Raw genomic sequence first — 17,462 nt, 5'->3', positions numbered from 1 at the left:
CAGTCCAAAAAGAACCACATTATCACTTTTTGAATTTTAGACTAAGCTATTGTCTTCCAGTGCCTTGTTTACAACTGACTTAAGTTTGACGACGTAAATGCAGACAAACTGTAGGGGAAACAGATCTCCTGGTTGTGAGTAATATCCCATTCAGAAACACTGGAAATTCAAATTAATCACAAGAAATTTCTCTACAAAACAGGTCAGGATATAGATTCAGAAGCAAACGAAAACATAAAACTAATAATATAAATCAGGCCCTTAAGAGAGACAGTAATTTACTGCTGTTTAGCTGTCTAAGGCCACCATCCTAAGACAAATTACCAAAAGTGAATATTAATACCTCATTTCTTATACTCCTCGTTGAGGTTTTTACACCTGAATATGAAGGTGTGATCCGTCACAAATGATCAAAAGGCAATTTTTTTTCTCAGTTCGGAAGACTGATCCTGTCTCAATATCCTGGGTTAGTGGCCAGGGCCCTGCTCACTGTACTTAGGGACACACGGGCTTCCTTTCCAACATGAGCATTCGGACCAGAGCTGCTTTTTTTTTTTTTTTTTAACAGTTTGTGTACTGTTTCTAAAAAGTAGAATCAGTCGACATAGACTGGTTCATTACTAAAAATAAAACACAGGTTTTAAAATCCTCACTGCTACTGGAAGGGACGCAAAACAAATACAAAAATGAAAAGGGTTGATTGAGTGGCATCTTTAAAAAAAAAAAAAAAAAAAAAAAAAAAACTACCAAGCAAATGATTTATTTATATTGGGGGAAAAAAAAAACACTAAACAATAGATCAATTCCACCCAAATGTAAAATTCTGTTCTTGGCATTTTCTCAGTTTTGTTCCACTTTGTATTTTAATGCTTTCTCTTTCTCAAAGGTACATTCTTTTAACATATTCTTCTCCCAAGCCTGCGAAGGCCAGGACTCCTGAAGGACTAATTGTATTCATTCATTTTCTGGGCCCAGCATGAAGCTGGTAGCTTGCTTGGTTCATAGCAACAGGGGAGGAGAGAAGGAGCTCATCTTTATCTGTCCCTATCCAACAGGAAATCAGGCCAGTGGACAGAATGCAATGCAAGGCCTGCTCAGGAGGCATCTTGCAAGATTAAATGGCAAAAAATTCACAAGGTTAATTTGCCCCCAAATAAGTAAGTGCTCCTTCCAAACCTGATCCTCAGCCTTCAAAGGTGGAAGCCTCTACAGCTATTGATTATCAGCCACAACACACATGGCAACAAGATATTCCTTCAGTGAGCCAATGGCTTAGTTAACACCACTAAAATCAACTAACAGGCAGTAATGAACAACTGAAGGCGCCCTCTGATTCTTTTAATCACAGGGAGTTTATTGACCTTGGTCTCATGCTGGAAATGCCAAATTAGACTGTACAGCCAAGTGTGCCTCAAATAGCACTGATGTCCCAGTCATCTAAAAAAAAAAAAAAAAAAAAAAAGACAGTTGACTATTTCTGAAAGCTTATTATGAATATATGACGCATAAAATGGATGGAACACACACCTCGGTAGCTAACTCTTCTTTTCAAACTTTTACGGAAAAGTGGCCAAAAACAAGAAGCATATTTTTCTTATCCGGACCTGTAACGTAAAAGAAAACACACAAACACACACACACACACACACACACACACACCAAAAAAAAAAAAAGAAAAAAAAAAGGAAGGGTAAGGATTCACTTCAGGTCTCCCACAGATAGATCACGGGAAAAGAGAGGAGATAAAAATCCCTGTCCTACTGCTTTATTTTTATCCGGATGTCTACATAAATTCTGATATAAAGATCAAAATGACAAAATCACCTAATTACATCTAATACATTACATGGAGGCTCAGAGTTAATAAAGTTTAAAAATTCTAGATAATGCTTTCTACTTGAAGGACTTTGTTATAAACAAACAGTATTCGAAACATTTAAAATTTCAAAAATAAAGTTAATCCTGTATAAGTCCAGTGATAAAATGCATTCAAACCCAGGATCAATTTTCCATCTTTCCTCAGAACATATTCTTAGATTTAAATCAAACCAATTTCATTTATTTGTCAGTGGAAAAGGCACAGGGCTGGAATACTAGTATGCATACAATAAAACTCTGATGACTCAGATTTTTAAAAATCAAACAAATTTACTTTGAAAGGAAAAAAATAAACACCAAAGGGATTATGACCAAGAGAAAAAAAAAAAGTTACTACTTCTCTCTACTAAGGCACATATATATGATCTGTAAGCCAGAAAGGGTTAGGAGTACTGACCTAGAATTCGTATCACTTTCACAACTCCAAGATTACATGTTAACAAAACTAAATGATGTCAATTACGTGCTACTGGAAGATGAAATGTTTAATTTACAAGTCCTTACAAGAATTTTCAAAGTCCAAAGAAAACATGATTAGGTTAAAATTTAGTATACCCCAGGTGAATTATAGAGATTTTTTTTTCCCCCATCAGAGCATAACACTTTAAATTGGTGATACTCAGAACCTAACAGAAGCAAAGCGTTAAGTGAGGAGAATCAGTATTCTTAAAGTACGCTGATAATATTTGCCACTGTATTATCTTACTGTTCCACCCATTAATGCCAACTAGTAGGAGACACGTTTAATTATCCCAGCATCATTTTGGCAACTGGTCAAAAGAAACCAAGAAATTCTTCAATATACACACAATATCTAAAAGAGTATTCTCAGTGGAGGCACCAAACGGTTTATAGGAGGCTTCAGATGGAGAGAGGCATGTTCTTATACTGAGTCATCTCTATCTTTATAAGCATAGCTGCTATGGGAGAATGTAAAGTTTTATTACTGAAAGTCTCTTTAAAAGTTACTTAAAAGCTTTTTTACATTCTTAAAAGAAATTAAAGACAAATAGCTATATTCTCCTTGATTTAGATATTCATTACTCAAAGTTATTTAGTAACATGCTGGTTCAGAATCAGCCTTCAGAACATGAAAGGATCACTCTGTTACTCAGGTGAAATCCAGACAACTTCCCAAATCCTTAAATATGGAAGATGCATTTTGGCAAATTTTATCACATACTTCTATTCAGATCAATAGTTCTCAGTTGCTATTTCAGAGATTTGTGCCAATTCAAAACCTAAAAGTTGGTTTGGGGCCCACCACCCAGTAAATACTAGCAGCTAAAAAGTTACCAGCATTTGAAAATTGAACATCCACTTTTCAGAAACGAATACCCAGGACGATAGATTCTATCTGGTAGCATATAAATTTAATATTTTCTTCTTCTAATAAATAAAATAAAATTCATCTAGATCTATGGATGCTAAATGGCATAATGGAGAGTCAGCAATGAAAACATAAACTCCTAGGACTACACAAGTTACAATATAACATACTTAAACCCTGTGATCAAGTTGTAATACTTAATTCTAATTGTATTTAAACACGATTTCAATTTCAACTCCCTTGGTATAAGCTAAAATATATTTACTTCATTTTGCAACAGAATCCCTTATTAGCAGCTTGTCTACTGAACTTTTCTAAGAAAAAAAAATTTTTAATCTGTTTAAGTTGCAACAAAAGTTTTCAACTTTCTTCCAAAAGACTAAGTCTTCTGATCTTATTAGTTTAGCAAGTCCTAAAAAAAAAAAAAACAGGACTTCTATAAAATCAGAAGGCATGCTTAGATTACTGTACAAAATGATTACATTGAAAACAAAATGTAAAACATTGAATTTACAAAATTAGTAAACCCTTGAAAATTCTGAAATTTCTTCACCATCTTTTGAGATAAACTGTGTTTATTTGTAAATTAGTTATTTTGCATTGCCTCTTTTTAAATTACATCCAAGCTGAATTTTCTTAACACATTAAAAAAAGAAAAAAAAAAAAAACACATCTTATTCACCATTTCAGAGATAAATCCGTCAACCGGTCCCTACCTTTTCAATTACGTTATCTTTTAAAGTAAGTTTTACCAAGACAACGTATGATGATAAACGTGCCCACAAACCCCTAAGAATACTAAAGTTAGAGCTGGGTCTCTTGGGAGAGGGGGACATCGTCCTTTCTTTTGAACGTTATCAAAATGATAATGATCAAATAAAAAGGTATTTCCACAAGCCTGGAATTGGAGGATGGACTCGAAAATACCCTTTGGTATTTTGAAATTCTACAGATTAACTTTGTCTGGGCAGGTTCAAAGCCACCATGGCATCCTGAGCAGAGTTTTCTACAGGCAGGGCAGATCTATTAAAAAACATGACCTGTGACAAAAATCAATGTGCTAATCTCAAGCCAAACAACAGTATCAAAAGCATAAAACAGAGATAACCTAAGATAAAATGTCCTCAGACTAACTCAGACTAGCTTGACAGGTTAGGAAGGAGGGGGACGTGGGGGTGTCGCGGATTCTTTCTGTTTTAACCCAGGACGACTGGAACACCCAAGTATCCAGATACATGAAAACCATGAGCAAAAAGATCACCCTGGGAAGTTTGGAGTGGGAAAGAGAAGACAAACCGAGCACAAAATGCCCCACATTCCCCTAACCGGTTTTCGCCGCTGTTTTATTTAATAGGGCGCTAAAGTTCAGAAATAGAAATTCCTCTATTTCGTAGATGCTGTTTAATAAAGCCCAGGGGGGAATAAAACCAACCAACATAATGAGACTTGCTTTTAACACCATCACAACTGGAAAGCTTGCTCTATTTGTCTTGTCAGCTTTAATAAAAGGCATCTCCTCTGGCAGGATGGCTTCTCTTTCTTTGCCTAAGAGTGGTAAGTGGCATGTCAAAGGAGAAATAGCTTCCCATCATCCCACCACCCACCTCCCGGAGACTTTTTTTTTTTTTTTAAAGATCCAAACTTTCAGGGCTGTCTGTCCTGGCAGGCGGTGCAGTTTCGGGCTTGGGCTGCCCGGGCGGCCCACCTCTCCCGGAGCAGCAGGGCGGGGTGGGGGCTGCAGGGCCTCCCTCCTCCAAGCGGGGGATGCCTCCCAAGCCCGGATCTCGGGGGCCAGGAGGGAGGCGGGAGGGCACGGCCTGCCCCAGGCCCCCGGCTCCCCACTTCCCTGCAGCGGAGGGCGCCCCGAGGCCAGGTGCCCCCCCACCCCCCGCGCCCCGGGGCAGGCGCCGGACGCAGCGCGCACCTGGCAGCTGGCCGCGGGCCCGGGGAGGCCGGGGCTGCCCTCGGGCGGGGCGCGGAGGGCGCTCGGAGCTGCTGTGCACCCGCGGGGGGCTCGCCGGCGCGCTGCCCTTCCAGCAGCCCCGACCCGGGGGCGCCCCAGCTCCGGCCTCCCGCGCCCCCTCCCTCCCCGCGGGGCCGGGGTGACCGCGCGCCTTCCCGCGGCCGCCCGCCGCCGCCCACCTCGGGCTCCCTCCGCCGCCAACTCCGGCAGCTCGCTCTGCACACAGGACGCAACCGGCACTGGAGCAAACTTTGTTGCACCCCGAGCCCGCGGGGTGGAGAGGTGGCGGGTCACGGGGGGGCGCGAGGACCCCCTCCGCCGCCAGGCGCCCGGAGCCCCCGGAGCTCGGCTGCTTGCAAAAGCCGAAAGCTTCCGCTGCCCCAGCCCGTGCGCTCTCGGAGCGCGCCCAAAGGGGGAAGAAAAATCCAACGGGAAAGAAAATTTAAAAAAAAATAATAAGGGGGCGGGGAGGAACTTTGGGCATGTTTGGCGGGTGCTCCCCGCAGCCGCCGCGCCCCCCAGGCTGCAGGCGGGAACGCTCGGAGGCGCCACGCCGGGAGCCGGGAGCGGGGAGCCGGGAGCGGGATGCGGGATGCGGGCCGGCACGCCCAGGGCGAGGCGGCGCAGGAGCCTCGAGTCCCCGGCGCCCCGGCGGCGCTCCCGGGGAGCCCCGGCCCCTCGGACGCGGCTGAACAAAGAAAGAGAGGCGCGACCCGAGAGCTTCCCGCGGGCGCCCCGGGGGCCCCCCGCGTCCCGGCGCCGCAGCTCGCAGGGCGCGCGCGGGTCCCCAGGCGGCCCGAGGAGCCCGGCCCTGCGCGCCGCCAGCCGCCTTACCTGGGGTTGCTGCTGTTCCAGTAGACGGCGTAGCGGTCGGCGACGGCCTTGGAGCCCGGGTCCTGGCTCAACGCGCACATCCAGAGCACCAGGAACACCAGCGTCAACATCTCCACGTGCAACATCACGCCCGGCCAGCGGCGGAGCCCCCGGAGCGGCCGCTCCGGGGAGAGAGCGCAGGGATCCGGAGGGCGGGAGGAGGGGGAGGGCGGGGGAGCCGCGGCGGCAGGAGGAGGAGGAGGAGGAGGAGGAGGAGGAGGAGGGCAGGAGCCCAATAAATACGAATAAATAAGAATGAAGAGTGGCGACAAGAGAAAAGAGGCGCACGCCGAGCTGGGGAGACGGTGGCGCGCGGGGAGGGGGGGCGCGAAGACTAACTCGCTCCCCCACTGGAGGGTTCCGGAGGAAAATTTTAAAAAAATTTTTTTAAATTAAAAAAAAAAAGGGATCACAAGATGGAGAGAAGCATGCGTGTGTGCGGGGGCGAGGGCGAGGGCGGGGAAGGGGTGCCGAGCCGGGGCTCGCGCGGCGGCGGCAGGCCGGTCACCCCGGGAGGAGGGGGCGCGCGCCGGGCCGGCGGGTTGGGGCGGGCGGCGGCGCGCGCTGCACGGGCACCGGGAGTTGCGCGCCGCGGCCGCGGGGAGACATGCACCGGCCCGCCGGGCCCGGCTCAGCGGCGGCGCCGCGGGATGCGCTCGGCTCCTCCTCCGCCGCCTCCGCCGCCGCCGCCGCCTCCGCCGCCGCCCGGGGCCCTCGCCGCGCGCCCCGCTTCGCCGCAAGTTACTTTGGCGGCCGGAGCGAAACTGCAGGGGGCGGGCTCCGCGTGGATGCGGACGGCGGCCCCGCGGGGTGGGGGTGGGGGTGGGGCCGGAGCGGGGGCGGGGGGCGGCGTGCGGGCACCCCCGTGCCCCCCCGCCTGGTCCGAGCCTTCGCCGGGAGGCCCGGCTGCAAGCCCCGGAGGGCTCGTCGGTGCCGCGGGCGCGCCGCGGAGGCCGGGGATCCGCAGCCACAAGCCCGGCCCCGCCGGCGTCCCGGAGCTGCGCGCGCGGCCGGCGAGGAGCGGTCCTGCCTTTGCAAACCTCAAAGAAAAGTTTGGCTGTCCGCGTCTTCCGGCGGGTCCCCGGGCGCTGGCGGGGGGCCTCGGGGACTCCTGGCGCGCGCCCTCCCGGGCCGGGTGCGGGTGCGGCGGGGCGCACGAGGAGCGGAGGTTACGAGCCCGCCGGCGAGGCGGAGCTGGGGCGCCCAGCCCTGCAGGACGCCGCCGACCCGACTGTTAGGGCTGCAGAGCGGGAAGGGGAAAAGCAACCACTTTTAGACGAACGCCTCCAACTCCGGGACGGGCTGATTGAGGTCAGTCTCCGGTCGCCTCCCCCGTGGAGCAAGACCGAGCCCCCCAGACGCGGTGCCAAGGGCCTGGGGCGAGCGCTCACAAGTGTCCCTGCGACTCCGACGGGTCCGGACGCAAGCCTGGCAACTTGTAGAGATGCATCAATCAGTTTGAAACGGGAAAGAGGAAAAAATAATAATAATAATAATAAAATTTTAAAAAAGAGCGAGAGCGCAGGAGCGAGTGGCACCTCCCCGATGACTACATCAGAAAACCTTCTCGATCCTCCTGCAGCAGCTGCTCCTCTTTTCCCTCCTCGGGCGCAGCAGCAACAAGAGGTGAAAAGCACCAACCGAATCCTCAAACCTCTACCGGGCGGGAAAATAAACTTGAGCAGCAGCAGCGGCGGCGGCGGCGGCGGCAGCAGCAGCACGAGCAGCCCGGGGAGGATGGAAATGACTGGCGAGAAGTGCAAAGAGGTAAAAGTCAGTTTTGCAAAAGAGGGAGGCAAAAAAAAAGGGGGGGGAGAGAGAGAAAAAATGCTTTATGGGAAAAAAAAAAAACCCTCCGCGGGCACGCCCCCTCGTTAATGACCTGCGTGGAACGCCGACAGCAGCGGGGACCCAGCCGCCGCCGCCGCCGCCCCGGAGCGCAGGGCCGCGCGCGTGACCGTGGACGTGGGCGGCGCGGCCGGGGGGCGCGGGGGGAGCGCGGGACCCCGCGGGGGGAGGCGCCCAGCCCGCGCTGCGGCCGCCGCGGCCCGGGTCACGTGGCTGCTTTTTTTTTTTCTTTCTCGCTCCTCCCGCCCCTTCCCTCCCCGTGCAGTTTGCTCGGGGAGGGGGGGTGGGGTGCGCGAGCGGCCTGCTGTTTGCTTACAGGTCGGGTTTTTTTTTCCTCTCTCGCTCTTCACTCCAACGGGATTGGCTTGTTCCACGAGAGAGAGGCGTTTTCTTAATCTCCTCCCTTCCCCACGCCTCCCGCCCCCCTGCCCGGCCCCACCTTCCAGAAACCTGACTAATTGAATTACTGGGAGTGCCCGGGCGGCCGCGCGTAACCCTTTGGATGCTGAGCCTCGGCTGGGCGCTGGGCCCGGGCCGGGTTGGACGCCCGTGGACGCGCCAGTCGGGGCTTTGGGTGACACAGCAGCCTGTTCCCATCGTGGAAGCGGCAGGCCGGGCCCCGCAGGTGTCTCCAAGCCCCCCCCTCACCTGTCCCCACCCACCCACCCCCCAGAGACAGGCTGGCGGGGAGCCTCGGTGGCCGCGTTCCTGCAAAGCGCGCGCAGTGCGGGGCGCTGGGTCATCCTGGAGACCTGGGCGGCCCTCCTGCGTCTCTCCCCACCAGGGACCTCAAGGCTGCTGACTTCCTTTAAAATGATGCTGTAAAACACACAGTGTGTGTGTGTGTGTGTGTGTGTGTGTGTGCGTGCAGTTGAGGAAAGCACAGTGTAAAGTGATCACAAATCGGTGAGCTCCTCGAGCGGGAAGGAAATGAATGCAGCTGGCAGCCCCAGGTGAACACCGTACACCTTTGACAGGTCACCCCCCCCCCCAGGCTGGTTTGCCGTCCCCCCCCCTCCTCCTCCAGGATGAATGCTTGCAAGAACCGGGTGCGCGGAGAAGTGGGGTCCCTGCAGCACGAGTCCCTTTAGCATCAGGACAGGCCTCCAGAGCTCGGGCCGCGAAGCACGGCCTCCGGGCAGCGACCCCCCCCCCCTCGCCCTGCGGTGCCCTGGGGCGCTGGGGGGGCACCGAGGCCTTGGAGACCTGAGCCCCCGAGGGATGCTTCCCGCCGGCCTCGCTGGGCAGGGCTGATCCCAAGGAGGCAGGCGGTTTAGTTTGCCTCCCAAACCTTCCTGTTTTCCCCCTTTTACTCATTAGCCCAATAAAATCCAATATCACGTTCTCCCTCCTGTGCTTTACGGTTTTTCCAGCGCAGACTTTCCAGGCGCTTCGGAATGGTTTAGAAGCGTCCAGACGCCCTCCAGTGGTGGGCCTGAAGTCCGCACGCAGCGGGGGTACCGCCGGCAGCTCGGCCCGGGATGGAGTGGGATGGAGACCCTGGGGTCAAGATGCATAAAGACTGCAGGGAAAAGGAACGCGCACCTGGGCCTGGAATTACCTGGAGGCAATGAGCTCTTGCCTAAAAGCTGGGTCCCATTCCTCGCTTCCAGAAAATTTTCCTACCTGTGCTGGGAAAGGAACTCCTCTATTTGCAACCAGGTGTAAGCTGCAACCTGCGTGAAGACAGACTCGGTGACAGACCACCCCGACAGACCAACAGCCCTGCTAATTAAAAAAAAAAAAAAAAAAAAGCAAATTCAGAATGTATTAACACAACTACTTGTCTACCACAAAATTCCAGCAGTTGAGAAAGTTGGGAAACTGAAGCCAGGGAACTAAACGATAAGCAATTATTTTTGAGACCAAATTTTTCTTTAAAACTTTATTTAAAAAAAAATAAAACTTTATTTACTTTGCGCCCCCACCCCACCCCCAGTCTGTAATCTTGCTGATGTTCAAGTTCATGGCCCATTTGAGGATGCATTTGTTTTTTGCTTTGCAGGAATGGCACATTTCTCTCCCCCCCCCCCCAGCCTTTCTGATAGTGGCTCTAATAAGTGCTCAGATGACTGAGGCAGTTGTGGACGAAATATTCTGGACTCTTTTAAGGGACATGGGTATCTTTAGGAAGAAGAAAACTCACAGCCCTGTCTTGGGGAAAATGCTGATCCTCATCAGAAAGTCTTTGCAGTCAGGGAAATATCAGGTATCAGGGACTTAGCAAGCTGGCTTCCTGTGGCGTCAAAGCTGAAGGAGTAAAGAAAAAGAAATTATACCCACTTACTTCCTATATGAAACTCATACTCCAAATGTGAAAATTCAACAGATCAAAAGAATATAGAGGTCCTAGTATTTTCAATATCTAATTTGCTTAGAGGCTGGATGGTCCAATTTTAAACAGAAAAAAATAATCACACATGATGGTCCTCCCTAAAATGATCCAAGGAATCGGAATAAGACATTGGAATTTGCAACTGTTACAGGACAGGACTCAAATGTCTGTGTTAGGAAATAATTCATAAACTTAAGCCAAATGCCTCCTTCTGGGATGATAGACCTAAGCAATTGTTGGTACTGGAGTAGCTAAGCAGCAACATGATAGATACGCAGGGACTGGACTTTGAGGAGGTGTTATCAACCGTGTACTTGTCACCAGACGAAGTAACTTTGTCTCTTTGGGAAAACATTTAAGCAATTTGAATTTATACAAATCAGCATTATATAAAAGAACTGTATTATGATTACTCCAGTGTCACAGAGGCAGTGACTCTTAAGCTGGCCTCTGACGGGTAAATAGCCCTCTGCCAAGTGGTTGACGTATGAGGAAGAAAGCAGCAAGCTAAAAACGCAGAGGAATAAAAGTGTAGGAAGCGTTCGAAGGCTCTGAGTTGACAAGACTTGAACAGGGTTGTATGTAGGGAGCTGAGACCTGAAGTCTGTTAAGAAGATTCCAGAAGAGCATAACTGCAACCTACAAATGTTTGAATTTAAAGCTACAGGCGACCAAATGCACTGGTGGTTTTAACCCAAGTGACAAGCAGTGATCATTGCAACACACACGTAGGGATGGGTTTACTGGTTGGTTTGTTCTTTATTAATTTGTTCGTTACTGTTTGGCCTTGAACTATCCAGACTGGTGTTCTAACCTTGGCCACAAATTAGAGTTACCTGGGAGCTTTCGTATGTATGTATGTATGTATTTATTTTTAGGATTTTATTTATTTATTTGAGAGAAAGAGAAAACAGGAGTAGGGGGAGGGATACAGGGAGAAGCAAATTCCCAACAGGACCCCAGGCATCATCGGACATCGCATCTTGACCCAGAGCCAAAGGCAGAGCGCCCCAGGCGCCCCCACCTAGGGAGCTATTTTAAAAAGAGTAATGCCAGGACCCCACTTCCTGTTTTAGTTAGTTAGGGGCCAGGACCTGGGAGCTGTAACTTTTAGAAGCTCCCCATCCTCCAGCCCCAGGGGTTTCTGAGGAGCAGAGAAAACTGAGAATCACTGATCTAGGGAATTTATTTTCACCTTAACTACTCCAACATTTTAGGCAAAAAAAAAAAAAAAAAAAAAAAGGAAATTCTGTACTTATTTGTCTGAAATGCTCCAACTAACCATCAGGGCAGGAATGTTGATACCTTTGAGAACTGAACTTTGTGGTCCTCCCTATTAAAATGAAATGATCCTTTAAAAGTCGTTTCCACGTGGCAAGAAAGAGAATGCCATCTCCCAGATGGGGCTGGGTGGGCAAAGCTTGCTTTCAAATTTGGGTTAATTTTTGGGGGGCTAGTTTAGACTTCGTGTTTGCACTAGCTGTCTCCAGGTGGAAGCAGAATTCTGTGGGGTCAAGTGTCCGAAGAAATGAAGCAAGCCGGTGAGTCAAGCATTACAGTCCATGGACTAAGCAAATTCTAATATCCGCAGTTAAATTAGAACTGATACCCAGAAGAAATAATAAAGGAAACAAACTCAAGAACAAAGATGAAAGGATATAACAGACACAAAACTTTCTAACAGACGACTAACAGAATGGTATTTAATCTAACCCTGCAATTTCTCTTCCTAGAACACTTAGGATTCATTCCAAAGCCCCAAGAAACCCAGGTTCTGTTGCCAAACTAATGAAGCCTTCGCTCCTCCTCACCCCTTTTTAAACAGGTTTCTCAGAATCTTTAGAAATAACTATTTGCTAGTTTTTCTCTCCTTGGAGACCTAAGGAAATGCTCCTTTTCTATTTCTGATCTTGCTGTCGCTTCTGTGTACAACCTAAAAGTGAAAAAACAAAACAAAAAAACTGTCTACTAAATAGAGTGTCGCGTCTCTACCTTCTGTCGTGTGACCTTCAACTTCTATCATGAATCTTCTACTTTTGCTCATTCTTTCTTTCCTTCCCGGGTGCTTCCTGGGGGTTGTTTCACAGCATCCCTTCTCAGAAAGTCTGTGCTTAAGTAGAAGGAGTTTCACAAGTTGCTATAATATTCTGAAAAAGACATTTTCCAAATTTTTTATTTATGAACTGTCTGCTGTTGTTTTGCCTGTTTGAAAACATAGTTTACATAAGATCTGCAGAGCAAACTTTTTAAACATACAGGAGCTTGGACGGTCATTTCGGTAAACAACCAAACCATGTAATTAGACATATGTGAAAATATGTGTTCTGGTCCTGTGTATTACAAATGACTATGTGCTTACGTGTAATTTAAAAAGCAAACAAGAACTAGTTGATTCAACCAATTTCCACATCACTTTTCATTATCTAAGCTTCATTCTATACACCAGAGTTACGTGATGAGTCTTCAACTATAAAGCTGAAATTGGGAGGTGATTTTATTCCCATTCCTATGGGAATTTTCATGTTGTTTTTACCACGTGAACTGTATGTACTTTTCAGTGCTCTACATTTTCCCTCTTCAAATTTTTAAATAAAAATTACCGAGTAAAATGTATCTGCATTTTACAAATCTAATCCATCAACTTGCATAAAGTATACTGTCCTACAATGTTCTTTGTACAATTATTAAATAACACTACATTCTTTGTTCAAAAGAATCTACATGGCAGGGGCACCTGGGTGGCTCAGTTGGTTGAGCTTCCGACCCTGGATTTCAGCTCAGCTTGTGATCTCAGGGTCCAACCCTGCACTCCGTGGGGAGTCTGCTTGAGGATTCTCTCTCTCTCTCTCTGTCTCTCTCTCTCCCCCCGCCCCCCTCCCCTGCTCCCCAGCTCCCTCTGCTCCTGTGCTCACACTCTCTCTAAAATAAATAAATCTTTAAAACAAAGAATATACATGGCGATGAATGCATATTACCAAAAAAAGTTTGTACCTAGGTTTTATTACGATGGCAATCATAGACATCTATAGCATAACTTCATTTAAATATAAAGAATATAAGTAACCTTTCAGAAATAAAGTTAATTTGTAGTTTTTTCTGTATTCAAACTGATAATTAGGATACATTTATCCCATTAGCTCCATCTACCATCATCCAAAAAATATGTAAGTATGCATCTCTATTTCCTCTACCTGCTTGGATGCTCAAAAGAAGTTGGAATATCTATTTTTTATTTCACTGAGGCCTTTATATATATAAAAATTATACATATTATATATTTAATATATATATACACATATATACACACACATATTTACCTGTATAGCATATATATGAGCATATACAGTGATAGATAAAGAGAGAGAACTTAATTTTCAATCAATTTTCACCCAAGACTTTCATGACCTTCTGGGAGAATTCTATTCAATGACAAGTAAAAGATATAATCCTTAGTTGGCATGATTTCATGAAATAGGAAATGCTGTTTCTAAGCCCCTTTTTTTGCTTTGGCCTTACTTTCCCCCCCCCCACCCCAGACCTAAACTGGCTAAGCAAAGCAAAGTGTAGAATTATGGCAAACTAAGAAACTCTTTCCTCACGTGCATTTTTTCAGATAAAAGTGGGATTTGGGTCCTAGTATTTGGGAATGTGAATTTTTCTTTGTAGTCCCCTAAATCATTGTTTTGATTTTTTTTCCCATTGCTCCTGGCCACAGTGGAGAAGATTTTTTAAAATATGCTATTAATCTGGGGCAGGGGGAGGAAATTGTCCTCTTAGAGGAAATTTATAACTCTGTTCTGAGACTTTCACATACCTTATGCCAACATTGTAAATTATATTGTGATGCTATAAAGTTACAGTTAAGGTATAATTTTTTAAAAGCATTTCATCTTGTAGTTTGGGATAATAGTTACAAAGCTGGTCTCTATAGAAACCACTGTAACTTGTGATCAAAGAACATCAGATGATAATGCAGAGGATTATTGGCCAAAACTTCTTTTAAATGAGAACTATTTTATTGAATTAACTCTTTTGAAACTCAGGTCGGGGGAAGGAAGTGTGCTCTTAAGATGACAGTTTTCTAATCAGAGATGCTCACCCTCCATTTCTATTAGCCTGCCCTTTTTTTTTTTTTTTTTTTGACATATGCTGTGTACTAAATTAAATAGGATTTATTCATTCGGCTAGATTCTCAATCGCTCTCTTTTCCTGTGGATTAGGAGAGTGCATTGCTTAGCCCTTTTTCTTGAAATCCACCAGGATCTTTTATGTGGACTATCTAGTATTCTGCACACTTCCAATGCTTAATAAATATTACATTACAATATTAGCATAATAATAAATCATCTTAAAGTACTACATGGGCTATTAAGTGAGATCCTATTCAGTTTGAGCCAAGACATCAAAAAGTTTTATTTTCTCTATACGCATACAAAGTAATTTTAAAACTCTCTTTCCATGAAATGTCCTTGCCTCCATAAGATGTCTACGTATTACAAAGTGAAGTGGCGAAGTGTGTATCTTCCATTTATGTATTTCATCTGTTCGGTTTATTCTGGGATCCGAATTTGCCATTTTAATAAGAAGAAATTTAAAACCGGGCAGACAAAAACAGAAATAGCACCATTTGTCAGGTAAATGCCCTTTTCCCAATGGCGACTGTGAAATCTTTGTAAAAGATTACTAGGCCAGCAGCTACATCCTGTTCCTTTCCATTAAGAAGGTCTGCTTTGTCTGTGATGGGTGGTGTCAAACAGACCCAGACTAACAGCCTAGACTGAAACCACGAGGCTTTTCCTTTCAGGTAAATGAGAGTGCGATACCACAGATACTCGGTTAACACAATCGCATCCTAATTGGTTGCTTTGAGAGAGGTTCTACTTTGATAGTGCCAGCAAAGCAAAAAGTGAAAATACTTCTCCTCCCAAAGGTATTGTTTAAATATTATGCATTTTATCTACCTGTATGTAAAACAAGTAGGATAAAAATGATGCATTTAAAAAAAAAAAAAAAAAGATGCATCATCTGTGGTAGGCAGCAAATTGGCCAATATTCCTACCCCGGTTATAACTTTGTAGTTCATCGCTCCCATCAATAGATGGAGTTTTCTATGTCTTGGACCTGAGGGGACCTTGTGACTTTGTCTGGCTAGCCCAATGCAGCAGAACGACATGGTGCCGATTTTAGCCACGCATGGGGGGAGGCATTCAATCTTTCACTCTAGCTAGGAACCCATCCTTTTTTTTTTTAATAATAAATTTATTTTTTATTGGTGTTCAATTTGCCAACATACAGAATAACACCCAGTGCACATCCCGTCAAGTGCCCCCCTAAGTGCCCGCCACCCAGTCACCACCACCCCCTGCCCTCCTCCCCTTCCACCACCCCTAGTTCGCCTCCCAGAGTTAGGAGTCTCTCATTAGGAACCCATCCTAATTGCCATGTGGACAAGCCAAAGCTAGCCTTCTGGTTGATAAGAAACATATGGCTCCCTTGCCAAGCCCCTTCTGGGCTAACTCGCCAACAGGCAGCAGATGCGTGTGACGTTCTGGCCTAGGCTAGAAGAACTGTCCAGCTGAGCCCAGCCGAAACTGCCCACTCCTAGAATCATGTTATGAATCCATGATTCTCATTTTCGGCCAATAAATTGCAGGCTCATTTGTTATATAGCAATGGATTAACAGATACATCATCTTCTTAAATTATTGGAAATATAATTTTGGATATTATTCAGCCCAAATACAGGTCATTCTTTTATAACTGTGACTTCCTTGACTGAGATACTTGGTGTCAAACATCTGTAATTGGCAATAAGAATTTCCTGAAGATTTCTAACAGGAGTGTTTGTTTCCACTACTTTATACATTTCATGGGGAATCTTTTTTTTTTTTTTTTTGGTCACAAAAACTTAACATGGAACCCTAAAGGAACACAATTAACATTCAGACCCTTCCGGTCCTCTTAGGATAATGACATTTGGTTAGAATAGCAAACCTGAGCAGATGATTTACCCAGAGGGAAATCATTCTTCTTCTAAGAATGTGGTGCCCAGCAGGAAAAATGAAAAGGTAGGATCAAAGGAAGCTATGTTTAGCTTCATCTCAAATCTCCACATCACTCACGGCTATTGATTTAACATCACGGCACCTCCATATTTCAGCAGGAGGATCTGCCACAAGACAGAAGCTGTAGTGACCCTGTAAGGGTCATCTTGCTGTCAACCTCAAATTACAACATCTCTGCTTTTGGCTAACAGCCATGCCAGGACAGGGGAAGCACAGCTCTCTTTCCATAGATAGAATAGTTGTGTTTCAAGGAAGTGAGATACAAAGTGAAATTTTATATATGGAGTCTTATCTTCCTATGATTTAAAGTTCTAACTGGGAGGAGGATTTTGTCAAGGTCCCTTGTGTGCACTCCCTCTCTGTCTGGTTCCTAGCCCGGCTTTGTAATGTGTGCCACCTAGGGTGGAGACTACCCCACTAGTCCAAAGTTGTCTTTTCAGCCTTCACTGTATCTCTGTCCTCCTCGGGAACCAAACCTTGGCCACCCTTCCGTCTTGAGACTTTCTCGATCACTGGTGTTTGTTAGTCCACATTTTCGGTCCTCTTTTTTTCATCTCCAACTAGGTTCTTCTGGCTGTCAGCTATGAGTCACAGTCCAGTGCCAGGCACATGGTGATCACTTAGTATTTGTGGAATGAATATCCATCTGCACATATAGGTGTTTTCCTTAGCAATCTTTTCCTTCTTCCTGAACATAATCTGTAGCACTCATTCTACTCCCAGCTCCAGTTATAGTCTCTTTGCAGAAGGCTCCCTCAAGCTAAGGCTTGAGGATCTATTGTTTTCCATGCACCAGACCCACATTCCCAGTCTTCTCGTTTTCTGTAGGACTGCACTCGGATACCTCCAAACCAGCAAGCCCCAAAAGTGCATCTGATCATTCAACACACCCAAACACCCCTCTCCTGGCATATGTTCTCTAGCATGACAAGGTCAGGATAAAGTCTTTCATCAGTTCTCAGATGAGAACAGCTAGGAGCTAGCTGACAGACCTGATAAGACAGAGGATTCAGTGTTATGTTGAGAAATGCAAAAATCAATTTCCTAATTTCTCATTTCTATATCAAGTTGGCTCCTAACCGGTGTCAGCCATCCATTCTTACCCCTGTCCAGTATCTGCTTCATTCTGCAGCTGGAGTGATCTATACCAGAGGGAAAACAGACATTGCC

At 46.4% G+C, this 17,462-nt stretch overlaps 1 protein-coding gene and 1 long non-coding RNA gene across 6 annotated transcripts in view; one reads left to right on the top strand and one right to left on the bottom strand.

The window, feature by feature from the left end:
- EFNA5 (ephrin A5) overlaps positions 1–12,366 on the bottom strand; it is a 280,106-nt gene extending 267,740 nt beyond the window's left edge. Inside the window, exons 1-3 of one of the 5 annotated variants that reach the window (XM_038532172.1) lie at positions 12,220–12,366; positions 10,039–10,142; positions 9,519–9,620 (exon numbers count right to left, since the gene is read on the bottom strand). In XM_038532172.1, coding sequence (XP_038388100.1) covers positions 9,519–9,620; positions 10,039–10,070 — 134 coding nt within the window. In that variant the 5' untranslated portion in view covers positions 10,071–10,142; positions 12,220–12,366. Of the gene's footprint in view, positions 1–6,005; positions 6,470–9,518; positions 9,621–10,038; positions 10,143–10,640; positions 10,783–12,219 lie in introns of those variants that run through there. The other 4 variants (XM_038532174.1, XM_038532173.1, XM_038532176.1 and 1 more) reach the window with 4 other exon arrangements.
- Positions 7,201–9,646, top strand: LOC102152272. Its single transcript, XR_005356549.1, has 2 exons — positions 7,201–7,811; positions 9,266–9,646. It is a non-coding gene; the product is annotated as an uncharacterized LOC102152272 (long non-coding RNA).
- Positions 12,367–17,462: the final 5,096 nt, after the last annotated feature.

This window comes from Canis lupus, chromosome 3 (assembly GCF_011100685.1).
Source record: "Canis lupus familiaris isolate Mischka breed German Shepherd chromosome 3, alternate assembly UU_Cfam_GSD_1.0, whole genome shotgun sequence".
NCBI classification, from domain to species: domain Eukaryota; kingdom Metazoa; phylum Chordata; class Mammalia; order Carnivora; family Canidae; genus Canis; species Canis lupus.
This window is presented reverse-complemented; position numbering and strand designations above follow the sequence as displayed.